Source organism: Dendropsophus ebraccatus, chromosome 1 (genome assembly GCF_027789765.1).
Source record: "Dendropsophus ebraccatus isolate aDenEbr1 chromosome 1, aDenEbr1.pat, whole genome shotgun sequence".
Lineage (NCBI taxonomy): Eukaryota > Metazoa > Chordata > Amphibia > Anura > Hylidae > Dendropsophus > Dendropsophus ebraccatus.
This window is the reverse complement of record NC_091454.1, coordinates 58,752,782-58,767,096: the sequence shown is the minus strand read 5'-3', so window position 1 is coordinate 58,767,096 and position 14,315 is coordinate 58,752,782. Positions and strand designations below refer to the sequence as shown.

General features: G+C 41.2%; 1 protein-coding gene across 3 annotated transcripts in view; it reads right to left on the bottom strand.

Annotated features, from left to right (window-relative positions):
* Window positions 1–340: 340 nt before the first annotated feature.
* The window catches only part of SEPTIN8 (septin 8), a 51,903-nt gene continuing 37,928 nt past the window's right edge, over window positions 341–14,315 (bottom strand). For all 3 annotated transcript variants that reach the window (XM_069971557.1, XM_069971547.1, XM_069971565.1), the window contains 6 exons: window positions 12,164–12,325; window positions 10,859–10,955; window positions 9,597–9,765; window positions 8,152–8,284; window positions 7,645–7,835; window positions 341–5,772 (listed from right to left, as the gene is read on the bottom strand). In XM_069971557.1, the coding sequence (XP_069827658.1) occupies window positions 5,769–5,772; window positions 7,645–7,835; window positions 8,152–8,284; window positions 9,597–9,765; window positions 10,859–10,955; window positions 12,164–12,325 (756 nt within the window). In that variant the 3' untranslated portion in view covers window positions 341–5,768. The remainder of the gene's footprint in view (window positions 5,773–7,644; window positions 7,836–8,151; window positions 8,285–9,596; window positions 9,766–10,858; window positions 10,956–12,163; window positions 12,326–14,315) is intronic.

The window sequence follows — 14,315 nt, the reverse complement described above, 5'->3', positions numbered from 1 at the left end:
ATGAGATTTTTTTGCACTTTAGGAATTAAATATGCAAAAGACTTATCAGAATTAAGCCCTCAGACAGGTGTATTGTTTCTTTACTTGTCTGTATTCCAGGTGTGGAACCCTAGACCCATCTATTGGGCCTTAAAGGGAATCCGTCAGCACCTGGGCTAATCCCGAGGTGCTGACAGTGTAGTGAAGGTGCATGTCTGTTAATGTATGTGGTACCCTTCTATTAGTAATCCGTGCAGTCGTTTTTTTTATTTTTTATTTTTGCTTGTAACTTGTAGTGGTGAGGAGTTCGTGCCGCACTTAAGCACGCCTCACCACCGCTTCCTCCTCCCTCTTTGCTGCCCGGCTCTGCCTCCCGCTTCCTGACAACGTTACTGCCAAGGGCCACATGCAGACTTGCCAGTATGCGCCCCTGGACCCTGCGTCCCGAATCGCGCATGCGCCGTAGCGTAGATGAGCGGTGCAACTGTGGGCATACTGCCAAGTCGGCACGCAGCCCTTGCCAGCAATGTCATCAGGAAGCAGGAGGTCAGGCCGGGCAGCAGGAGGGAGGAGGAAGCGGTGGTGAGGCGTGCCTAAGTGCGGCACAAACTCCTCACCACTACAAGTTACAGGCAAGAATAAAAAATAAATTACTGCACGGATTACTAAAAGAAAGGTACCGCATACATTAACGGACATGCAACTTCACTGCACTGTCAGCACCTCGGCACCAGCCCAGGTGCTGACAGATTCCCTTTAAGTTTGATTTTGCACAACTGTGGGGAGTCCAGGCATTATACCCCAACAATGTGTCTCTCTGAATGAGGTGTTTAGGTGCCCATATACATTGTCCTACGGCAGTCAGCGGGTTTGGCTGGCTTGTTCATCGGACAGACTGACTAATGTGTAGGGGGACCTCAAAACAACTGCAATTAAAATATAGGTACAATACATGTAGACACTTATTCTTGCACTAACAATAGAAAGTGACCTTAAAACATATAGTTTAATATAAAATGTCTAATGTTTATCAAAAAGGGTGAAACATGGATAATATGTAGGAAAGCAGACTCCCAGGGTGTGTAGTTCATCTGAGCTTCTCCTAGATCAGGTGACTACAGGTACAGGTGGGATGTACTGGTGAATATAGATCCTCAATGACGTCCCATAACGGTGTCATCAGGTTGCAATTTAATAACATAGTTCTAGTGCCATATGCCATATCTTCCATGTTTTCCTATTTTTGATTGGGTGAATTTAAACATATTAAAAAGTTATATTTTAAAGTCAATAAATTGTTGTCATTTTTAGGGTGACCTCCTGGCTCTCTCCTAAGAGAAGTGTCAGGCATGTCGGATTTCAACTGCTAGACACTATTGTTCTCAGTGCGATAAGCCACCAGAGGCTTACCCCTCCTCTCCCCACTGAGAACACATTAGGGATTGGTAGCGAATACTTTCTGCCAAACAAACAGCATTAAAAGGTGTATGGCCACTGTTACACAAGAGAACAATCAGATAGGCAGAGCAAGGACAGTACAGCCATAAGCAGGCACTGGCTGTTCTGTACATGGGATTGGGGATATGTATGACCACACTAAGAACTTGACTTTACCACTGTTTTCGTGCTCTCCATTATCAGATCATTAATCCCAGTTAGTTATGCCGATAAAATGTCACTGCAGTCAACAGTCTAGTCTGTCAAAATTTATAAGCCCTTAAAAGACACATTATATATGTGAATGATAAATATTAAATTAGAAGACTAAGAAACAGGCAGTACCAACTAAATTTCAACCACTTAGATCTACAAAAGTGGAAACCTGTCAAACCATGCGCTGAACAGCTGAAGTATCACAAGGTCCCTGCAATAAAACTACACATTGCATCCAAGAACTGCGCTTTACTAGATTTATTTGTAAGCTGTGCTTTCTGCTTATTGCGGTGGTTACTGGCTATTGCAATCATTTGCTTGTCAGGTATCAGTTTGCTTTTGGGATTGGTGGCCCTCCAGATATCACAGCTTTATACTATGGCCTACTGGCAAATGTCTGGGAAAAGCCTCCATTAGCCAAGGGCAAAGATTGTCATAGGTCGCATCAGGCCCTGTCCAACAAGGCTTATTATTTCTTATTTCCTCTTTGTATGCTCACAAATTGACCCTAGTGTGTATTTGAGTACCTGGAGGAAACTAACAAAAACACAGGGCTAAGAAATGTTATCTTTGGCCAGATTTGAACCCAAGTCACCAGTGTTGCAAATCCTTTGCAACTTCAGATTTATAGTTCCGTTTCCCAAGCTGGTGGTCTGTTAGGATTCAAATGTAAAATTCAAAGAGGGAAGCCAGATGTACTTTATTACCAGTATAATGACATGCACCCACAGAACAAGATACTCCAAATAAATTTAATACTTAAAATTCTATTTCTCCACTTAAGTAGTAAACCTGATGCTCTACGAGGCCCCCTGAGGGGTTTCAGTGCCCTATAGAACCCTATGGGTTAGGATATCTATCTGGGTTTCTGAAGTGTAAAGTGGGACTTCGGGCCCTATTACATGGAGCCAGGCCGAATCAGGACAATACGGACGACTATCACTCAGTTTAATAGAAAGAACGATCGGCTGATCGTTTCTTTAGGTCCAGACCTAGAATCAGGCGCGCATCGCTACGTGTAATATCGATTCACGGACGATGGTTGATTGTAGTATAAAGTATTAATCCACCTTACCATGTTCTCTGGTGTCCTCGGGCCTTTCCTGGTCTCTGCAGCTCTGCCTTCTCTGCACTGACAGGACCGACAGCCTCTCAGCCAAACACAGGCCGGGGCGGTCTAGGCCAGAGACTGGCTAAGTGGCTTGCGGACAGTGGCCTGGGACCGGCTGAGTGGCCAGCGGCCTGTGCAGAGAAGGCAGAGCTGCAGAGACCAGTGAAGGCCTGAGGACACCAGGGAATGTGGCAAGGTAAGTTGTGAGGCAAGGGCTGCTCTAGATCTAGCAGATTGGCGCATATTTACAGTTTATAATTGGGCCATATGATAGGATCCTTACTGTATATTCTGTTTGATCTGCCCTCCCTGAACACTTTATGCTGATATGGTTCCCTGCAGCACTGTATACAGCTACTGTGCAGCTCGTGGCATGTTCAGCTTTGCTGAAGAGAAAAAGACGTTCAATCAAGCTGTGCGAGGCGGGGAGAGCGGCGGCAACTAGTCATCTGAGCAGGGAGCCACCTGGGACTAGTCACACCTCTGTCCCAGTCCACATCAGAGGACACAGACAGAGGTGGTAATGTTGGACTCAGCAATGAAAGTTAGATTTTATTATTTTAGCCCTCTAGCAGGAATTTACATCATAGACCCCCTTAAAACTGTTTTTTTGCAGTTTACAATCTCCTGCTTCATGCTGGTAACAGAGAAGGAAAGGGTAGACCACAGACAGATCAACACAGACAGGAACAACCTGCTGTTAGAATTATGACACAAGCAGGACAGCCAGCTACGTGAAGGAATTAAAAAAAAATCTCAAAATCACAAAAATGGTAGGAAATTGTAAATGTAGACTACTTAGAAAGTTGTTTAATTTAGCATTTAGCAAATAATTAAAAAACAAAAAATCTGCTAATTTCTTTTGTTGCGTGCAGATCTCAGTGGGCTCTGCCGGCTAATGTGTATTAGCATTAGAACACTACAGTTGCCGTTATTTTTTTTTTTACTTGAGGTCCTGATGATCTTTTTTTTGTCTTCTGGAATAAAAGGTGCTTGGGGAACTAGGCTCAATTTTAGCTGCCAGTAAAAGTCTATACGCAGCTTTACCCTACATTTTGTACCTGGTAACATTGCCCTTTAAATGCCCATATTGTAGGGTAACTAAGAAGAACAATGCAGCCACCTATTTTGTATATATTTACAAACAGTAACATAGCATAAAATAATAGCAGTAAAAAAGAACTTTGTCATGTAGAGGAATGATAAGCTTTACAAAACCATAATTTACCCCAACTCTGGAGTGTCCTCTGGGTGCAAAAAGTATTAAAACATTTCTCTGCTTAAAAAAAAAATGTCAATTATAGCAAATGTCACATGACTAAGCACTGCGAGTACTGTTTAGCAACTTGCTCTGTGGAAACACGTATATTATAAACTACTATATGTCAGCCAAAATATATAAATCTAAAGTTATACAGGATTATTTTATTCAGTAAGAGCTTAAATATTTTATACAATTGATGTATAGAAGCATTACATAGAAAATATCTTGACAGTTCTGTACATTTTAAAGTAACTAAAACTGAACCTAACGTATTATTCAGATTGTCCCGTCTACTTCATTTAAAAAGGTTTTTGGGCAATGAGGGGGTTCACAGGCCATTAATGTGTGTTCATTGGAGCTCTGAGCCCTGGGATCCCCACTGATCACCAGAATCACTTGATGGGGCTGAGGTACCATCCATACAGCTGCTAGTAAGGATGAGCTGATGCCAGATTAAACAATGTGGGGGTTATGACATTCCCTTTTGTATCACTAGTCACTAAGGAAGGGGGGGCTATGCCTCCAACGATAACATACCAATGTCCTTTCCTTAAAAATACGCCAACGTTTCCCCCCAGAAAACCCCTTTACTATATTTGAAAACAAAACAAAAAGACATTGGAAGAAAATGAAGGTTTTTGGTCATAACAGCTAAATTATCCCTCTTATCAATATTGACAATCCAATAAAAGGATCAGTCTTTTAAAGAGAACCTGTCACATTAAAAATGCAGTCCAATCTGCAGGCAGCATGGTATAGGAGATAACTTGTCATTTATTAATGGAAACCTTGGCTCATTCTGGACTAAATAGTCATATGGGCGGTCCTACTCAGTGATTGGCAGTGCTCTATATGCACATTTATACAGAGATCACCAAGAAGGACCGCCCATATGATTACTTAGTCCTGACTATGTAGATATTTACATGAGTAAATTATACTATACCGTATATTAATCTGCTCAGCCATAACATGCTGTTGCAGACTGGACTGCATCTTCATTGTAACAGGTTCCCTTTAAGTAATTTTAAGAAAGTGTAAAAAGTGAAATAAGCATAAAGGAGTAATACAGCTTGACACCTTTCAAAACATCAAAAGATGCCAATGGTAGGGTTCATGTCACCTTGCAGCAAACCTTTACACCATGTTAAACCCTACAAACTGTTCGCAGAGATGTTACCTTTCAAATATTTTTTGCATGTAACAAAACAGTCATCCATTTCACAGTTAATGGTCTACAATGGTCAGCTATGGACTCCACAGCCTATAAATGTTGCCTTGTGCTTAATGTCAACCCATTATTAAGATAGATTAGAGCAAATCTCTTTCTATAGCACATTACATATCAGGTGAACTATAGTATCAGAATTTCTTATTTATACTCAAACGTTCCTTCCTCAGGCATTTTGGGAATAGCAAATCTCTACCCACAGTGAATCTTCTATCTACCAGTCAATAATTAGCACAATTATATATCATGGATGTCTCGGGTGTGTCATATTATGCACATGTTAAATGTATTGGTAAGAGTTTTAAATAGACATTCGGTGTTGCATTAAAAAGCTTCAAGCTTCTAGAATGAATAGGACTCACATTATTCCTGCACATAATAAAATAACAGGGTACGTTGTAAACTCTGCAGTATCCAGGATCTCTGTATGCTTTGGTCCACACATACAATGTTAGGATGGATGGTGAGAATTCATGTAATGTAATGACATGAACCTGTAAGTCCAATCTTGACATGTAAGTCTGTGCATCTTAACTGAAAAAAAAGAACATAAAAGCAAAATAAACTAAGAATACTTAATAAAATAACGATTAATGTAAAAACAACATAAAACAAACCAAGTAAAAGGAAATGGACAACTCGCAGAAATCTGCTGATACCATAAGACACCAAGGCCAGGTGTCTTTATATCCATAGGTATACCACCTTCAGAAAGGATTTTTCAGTTGTTGTAAGTTGTAAATTTCTACATAATTAAACATTAGCCAGCTTTGTGCCTGTTACAGTGCAGAACTCTCAACCACTTAAAGGGGTTGTCTGGGTAGCAGAAGCCTGCTAAAGCCTTCTGCTCCCTGGAGCCGACCATGAATACAGGAAGTGGGGACAGTCTGTTCAGTGGTTTGCCTTTCCTTCTTAGACCATGTATTGAGCTTGGAAGTGGGAGGGGAGGCATTGTTGCCCACTCTTTTGTGGATTTCTAAATAAAGAAAAAAAAGAAAGTGGGGACAGGGCTGAGTATGTGCTGTGTGTAGAAAAGGGGGAGCATGACCTTGCAAACTCAGCCAGCTCAAGGTGATCCACACTGCTCCTGAAAAGGTAAATCTCATCTCTCACTACTCTTGTTTAAATACCAGTGTACTAATGTTATATGCCCACAGTGCTGCAGTGTAATATCCCCCTCCCTATAGCTTCTCGGCAGCAGTTCAACTGCTTATAGTAATCCCTTCCTTGCATTGCTGCTGCTGCTTTTTTTTATTTCTACTTATACAGCACCTTGCAAGGCCAGTGCAAGAGTAACCCCTTCTCCACACCACCAATAGTACTGTACTGTGTAAATCTTCCCGCAGCACAATGCCAGTCTATTCAGTGCTTCATGGAAACTATTGGGGCAGATTTTTAGCAACGGAATATAAATGAAAATGTTCTATTCTCTGACAGGAATAGAACATTGAAAAATGAGAGAAAATTAAAAAAAAAAAAAAAAAAGTAAGAACTTATTTCTATGTAAAAAGAAAGCTGCAAGATTCCTTATTATACAGTGCATACAGACAACGAATACAGTAGTACGGATGTCCGCTTCATAAATCCATAATACAAATCCCATGCCAAAATGCTTGGCTCCAGGGACCAATGATAACTAGATATAAAATATATACTTGGATTATGAACTGCCATCAGATCATGGCAAGAAAGGAAAATGGGGAAAAAGACTTATAACAATAAGCAACATCCATTAGTACTATGCAATCTACTTCTTTTCACATCAATTCTATAACACAAATCTTCATTTCACAGATGTAAAATAGCATCAATATAAATGGTATAATCTGTCTAATCTGTCTGCGCAGATTGTCCATATAATCCAACATAATCATGCTTGCAGGAAGTCACAAAGCCTGAGTAACAAACTATTCTACCTTTTACATCTAAAACGCTATTCATTCTTAGGATTCTATATAGATCACAACACTGCTGCCTAAACTGGGTACAAGATCCCTTGCTGTCCCTCTACATTCAGCAAGGGGAGTGTGTGTCTAACAACACACATTTTGGGGACAGAGCCGATCTGAACCCACCAATGCCTAGACCAAAGTAGTTTTGTCCCTGACTGTCATGGATTGCACAGCATATCTAGCTTGGTTTTCAGAGGCAAAGTGTTGACACTCCGCACTCTTTCTGTACTGCTCATTCAAAGCCTCCATCAGAAATCAAACACATATAAAAGGCAAGATATAGCTACACACACTTCTATGGCAGCTCTATTACGGCTGCTTACATTCAGTACTTCTGGATATGTCGCATGGAGTTAAATAGACAACTGACAGCCAGTGGAAGTAACAGGATACAGAACAGACTGAAGTAGAAGCAGCTGATAAGGGAAGAGATAGGAGGATTACAAGCACTTACTTTTTCCTGTCCTTGTCCTTCTTTAAAGGCTGTTGAGAAGTTGCTTGGAATGACTGCGATTGCAAGGACTCCACCGCCATTTTCCTCCTGTTGAATGCATTCATCTCTTCTTCTAACTCCTTCCTCTTATCTTCCAGCTTTTTGTTCTCATCATAGTGAATCTTCTTTAGATGTGCAAACTTCTCTTGAAGCTGTAACAGTTTCATTCATTTCAATTAGATCACACAAAGTTTTTATTCACCATCATAAGACCTAATGCAAACTGCAAGGCCACTTAGACATGTGCGTAATACAGGCGTAATGTGTGCACCATATTAGTGATGCAACTCCTGACCCGTCCATCGGTCTCCAAAAACCAGACTGAAAGCAACATAAAACTTGCATCTGCATTAGTTGCTTATACAGCACCAACATAACCTGTCCAATAACCTCTACATCAGGGTCTTGACTGACTACACACATACAAAATAGAACTGCAGGGACATAAATAGTAAGAAAATCACCAACCTCACGTTCCTTCTCCTTTAATTCAGACTCTGTCTCCTTGACTCTGTTCACAAACATCTGTCGCATTTCTTCCTCTTTCCGATGCAGATCCTCCAGAAATTCTTTTCTTTTGGCTTCATAAGTCTCCTGAAGACTAAACACAGCAGACAGAACAATATTTCATGTGACAGTGGTTTGTAAAGCTTCATTGCCATCAGAAATGCTGCTCTGTGCTTGAGGCGGTTCTCTGATAATTTACATGGTAGTGACCACCGCCAGGATTTCCTTGTTATCCAGGGGAAGATAGAAACATAGAAGATGGTCGAGAGAAAAAGACCACTTGGTCCATCTAGTCTGCCCTTTCAGTATTTCCTGATAAGAATATTACACTGGCCAACAAATTTTCAAAAGTTGTTTGGTTCCGAAATAAAATTAGCCATTTCTTAATGATTTTTATGTGCTGAATTCAAATATCACAAGGAAAAATGTGAATTGGCTCTAGTTTCTATGATATCGAAGAGTTCTCATTTTACTGTTTTGTGAATTGTATAGAATACAGTATAATAGCCTACAGATTTATTACTTCTGCAATCATAAGGAAGCAAGTTTACTGTTCATAAACTTTTGAAATATATTCATAGGAAACTTAGTTCTATCTGAAATCAACTACAATTTACAGGCATATCGGACACTACTTTTGTGTCCGTCAAAAATCCGTTTTGATCAGTTTTTTTTTTTTTATAATGGAAGTCAATGGAAGAACGGATGCACACAAATGCATACTTTTTTCATCTGTTTTTTGCAAAAAAACGGATTTCAAAAACGCAGTGTGAACCTAGCCTTACCCTGATACCTTTTTTCCATATTGGTCATTCTAAGATGATGCAATACTGCTGATGCAAACTTTTCCCAGTATTGTATCACAGGCTGTGAGAAATATAGAAAGTATGTCTATATCTTGAAAATTAGAGCCAATTTCAAAATTTTAACATCATTTTCGATTTCAGCATCCCAAAGTTAGTTAAGATCAACTGTTTTCATGACGGAACCTTTTTGGCCATTGACCAGTGTTATCAGTATAGATATTTTTTTTTTTTTTTATCCCAGGCATGTTTAACCTTAGTTATTGTAGATTAACCTACCACTTGCTTCATTCTCCATAAAGCTGTCAGAGATAGCATGTACAGAATCGGCTATCTCCATGGAGAATGAATAGAGAAGCTAGGTGCACTTCAATCCCCAGCTTGGCACTGAAACTGACTTGTTGCAGGAGACTGACTCCATGAACTATGAAACCAGTCTTCTGAAACAAGCTGGGCTATGTCTAGCAATCGGTGGGGGTCTCTGCAAACCATAGGATCAAAATGGTTTGACATAACAAATGTTTTTTTTTAAATCAACAGTAATGTTTTAAATAGACTATGAAAATTACATGTTGGCAGATGAACAACTTGCCCCATACTGACCTGAATGGCTGGCTGTCAGGGTCTGTGTCTTTAAATCCCATCTCTTCTAGCTTGCAGCGCCTGTACAGCTCATAGTGGCGAGTGTGCGTCTGCTCTCTAAGGTCCTCCATGTTGACTCGGATCAGCATTTCTCTCAGTTTTACAAAGTCACAGTGGCTCTCATTTTCAACTAGATAATGACGGGGAGAAATAGAATATAATCGCCATTTGATATTCTAACATTAAACTTCACAAAAAGTAAAGACGCTGTGAAATGTAACTTGAAACATTCAAGGTTGTATTATGGTAGAAGATGGTCTAATTTTATTATATGTTTAGATTACAAGTATACCTACAGAATACAGGTAATTATATACCATTGTGGAACCATAACATTAAAAGCGGTTTTCTGGATACTCAAAAGGCGCCGTTCACACTGAGCAAGAAGCGGATCGCTCCGCTGCGGAATTCCATCTTACTCCGTGTCTAACAGTGAGTGAATGAGAGGGTGTGCGTTCCTCCGCAGCTGACGCTATCCGCTCAAAGAAATGACATATCACTTCTTTGAGCGGAGAGCGGCAGCTGCAGATCCACCGTGGAATTCCAACGTTCTTGCTCATTGTGAACGGGGGCCAAAAGGTAGAAGAGGAAAAAAAGTATATACTATTTAGGGCAACATTTAAATACAAAAAAACACATGTTTGCCTAACTCAGGCTGCCCTAGGCTCCTGTTGTGACACTATTCAGCCCCCCCCCCCAACAGCAACACCTACTTCCAAGACAAGCTATTCACTGCAGTGACGCTCAACTCAGCCAATCAATGAGTGCAGTGGAGTCCCTCCTTACTCTGATTGGCTGAGCAGGGCTTTACTCCAGTTAAGACTACATTTTACTGATAATTAATAAAGAATTTCAGGAGATTCTAAAGGAATTACTTTTTTTTTTTCTTGCAAAAAAAAAAAGAAAAAAAAAGATGCTAGATTATGCATATTACACATCTGCTTTTCTATAAATTACTGAAAAGCTCAACTATATAGGGATAATATGGGGGACATTTATTAAGTGTCGCTAAGCAAATATTTGGGCGTAAATGGCCATGATGCGAAAAATTTATTTACAAATGCCTGTTTTGTGAATACATTATTTGCATTGCCATTAACGCTCCTCATGCCAGAGGGGTAGGGGAGGGGGTGTGAGCACACGCAGATGGCGCCAAAAATGCCAGGCTTAATAAATGTTTCCCTATGTCTTTATAGGTTAAAGAAGACAGACTGGTTACATACCTTGTACAACTCCCCATGGGTATTGTCTAGCCCTCACAAGCTTATTCCCAACTTTCACCTCCTCTGTGCTCCCCACCACTGCAAACGGAAGATGGGCCTAAGAACAGAAAGCAAAATAAGCCCGTAATAAACCACTAGCACAAGCAGAGAGCAATTTCCTCTACAGAGATGCATTCGGGACAACTAAATTCTGAAGAAAAAAGGTGTAGAAACAGAAAAACATATAGTCAACTCCTTATGCAACTGCACAGAAACCTTCCACCAAGTGCTAAGTGGTAGCTATCAGACTTCCAGAACATGACAACTGGACAGTGACAAAGCGATTAGTGTCAAGTCTAAAAATGAAGCATCTTCACCACAATAATAAAGCAACATCCTATATCATGTGATTCTGCTACATACAGATTATTACTGAGTATTTAGGTCTAGATCAGGAGTTACAGGCCACCGGAAACCAAGTAATCACCACATGACAGCCTTTGCAATAAGCAAACACACCACAAATGGTATTTCTTTGGTAGTTTCCTTTTCTCTTGAAGAAACACATTCACTGAAATTAACACTAGAGGGCACTAGAGAGCTGCAGGAGTAATGTAGTGGGGACACTGAAGATAGATCAGTCAGCAGGAGGCTTACAAGGAGGAAGAACAGAACATTTAGGAAAGGCTAAAAATACTAGCAGGATATGTAAGGAAGCAGGATTTGGCATCTGGATTATATATATAAAAAGGTCATGTTTGAATAGAGCCCAACAAATGTATGCCCTCTCCACCGTATAGGGCATAACTAAAGGCCGTATAAGACTATCTGCTAAATCGGTGCTCCCTTACAAAGCCTACTGCACAGCTCAGTAATTGCACGGACTTTACTTTAATCAGCCATTAGCTGCCCATATGCACATAGATATGTTTGGCCAATAAAAAGAGCAATCGCTGGCTCTATGACACAAGGACATATCTCCCTGATTTGGCAGATAATCTCTCTGTGAAATGGCACTATAGGAGATTGCGGGGGTTGGTGCAACCACTGGGGCACCCCCATGGTCTACAGAGACCCTAAAATCTCTACTGAAAGGAGCTGCTGCCATGCATGCACAACATTCATTCCTTATGGAACAACCAGAGATAGACAAATGCAGTTTCAGCTACTATTAATGGCTCCACTGCTTGGATTCTGAAGTCTGAATATAATGTGGGGGACCTTAGAGGTTGGACCCAAAAATCTTAGTTATTCCCTATCCTTATTTGCATTTCCCAGCATTACAATGTATGAAGCGGCACACTGTATTACCTATTAGTTACTTACATTCATCACAGAGTTGATCTCTGCCACAGCATCATCATCAGTTGGGAACTGGTAGATCTGGACACCATTGCTGACCAGCTCGCTCATGATCTTGATCTTGAACTTGTGGAGCTCACTCTTGGAAATTGTGTCAGCTTTAGCAATTATTGGAATGATATTAACCTGGAGAAGAGACAGATGAGTGGGGAGAGTAAGCAGGTTGTAAGAAGTATCCTCACAAAGTTTAAAGTGAACCTGTTAGTACAGCCGCTGCTGAATCAGCGGTGGATTCCTCTCTTCATCCGGGGGTTCGGGTATCCATGGCTATGAACCACACTGTGACGGAAATGTACAAAACCTCCACTGGATCAGAATGGAGGCATATTTCAGTCATGGAGTGGTTTGTAGCCATGGATAGCTGTATTTCCGGGTGAAGAGAGGAATTAGCCACTGATTCGGAAATGGCCATGCTAACAGGTTCACTTCTTTTATTGCTTACTTGTCACCATGAATAGTATCTGATCTTTACGTTAAAGGTTATAGAAGACAATTAGGGACATGTGACCATTTTAGGATTTTTACTGTTGACATTTTAAAGGAGAAGTCCGGTGAAAATTTTCATTACAGTATTGTATTGCCCCCAAAAAGTTATACAAATTACCAATATACACTTATTACGGGAGGGCTTATTTCCCTGCACTTACTACTGCATCAAGGCTTCACTTCCTGGATAAAATGGCGATGTCACGACCAGACTCCCAGAGCTGTGCGGGCTGTGGCTGCTGGAGAGGATGATGGCAGAGGGATGCTTAGTGTCTCTACAGTGCCCTGCGTCCCTCAGTGTCCTCCTGCCATCATCCTCTCCAGCAGCCACCGCACAGCTCTGGTAGTCGGGTCGTGACATCACCATTTTATCCAGGAAGTGAAGCCTTGATGCAGTAGTAAGTGCAGGAAAAAAAGCACTTCATGTGCATTTCCCGTAATAAATGTATAATTGGTTATCTGTATAAACTTTTGGGGGACAATACAATACTTTAAGTACTGTAAAAAAAAAAAAATTAAGTATTGTATTGTCCCCTAAAAGTTATACAGATAACCAATTATACATTACGGGAAATGCACATAAAGTGCTTTTTTTCCTGCACTTACTACTGCATCAAGGCTTCACTTCCTGGATAAAATGGTGATGTCACGACCCGACTACCAGAGCTGTGCGGTGGCTGCTGGAGAGGATGATGGCAGGAGGACACTGAGGGACGCAGGGCACTGTAGAGACACTAAGCATCCCTCTGCCATCATCCTCTCCAGCAGCCACAGCCCGCACAGCTCTGGGAGTCTGGTCGTGACATCACCATTTTATCCAGGAAGTGAAGCCTTGATGCAGTAGTAAGTGCAGGAAAAAAAGCACTTTATGTGCACTTCCCGTAATAAATGTATAATTGGTTATCTGTATAACTTTTGGGGGACAATACAATACTTAAATTTTTTTTTTTTTACAGTACTTAAAGTGACACTGTCACCCCCTTTTTGCATTTTGACTGCTCTCCACAGGTGTAAAGGGTAAATGTTACAGCTTTCATTACTTATATCACACCTCATGGTGCTTGTTCTGGTAAAAAGTAGTTTTTATCACCTCGCGGCCTTTGTGCCACATCACTCCGCCCCTAGCGCCACTTAACCCCACCCCCATCTGTGCCGCCATCGCCGCATAGGCCCCACGCCCTCAACGGCCATTGGTGCGGGACAATCTAGGGGGGGTGGGGCCTAGAGCTTTAGGCTGGCCCTTCCAATGGCTGCTGAGGGGGTGGGGCCAATGTGGCAATTACGTCACTGATGGGGCGGGGCTAAGTGATGCTAGGGGCGGAGGATGTGGCACAAAGGCTGTGAGGCCCCGCCCACATATACCAATCCACAGGTGATAAAAACAACTTTTTACCAGAACAAGCACCATCAGGTGTGATATAAAATAAGTAATGAAAGTTGTAACATTTACCCTTTTACACCTGTGCAGAGCAGTCAAAATGCAAATAGGGGGTGAGAGTGTCACTAAGTTTCCCTCCATAGTAAACATTTACAGGACTCCAGATGATGACCAAAATAGTTGCCAATGCCACCAAGAATTTGCAAATAGCAGCAAGATTTTTCAGGTTGCTGCCTGCCAAAAGGGAGCAGA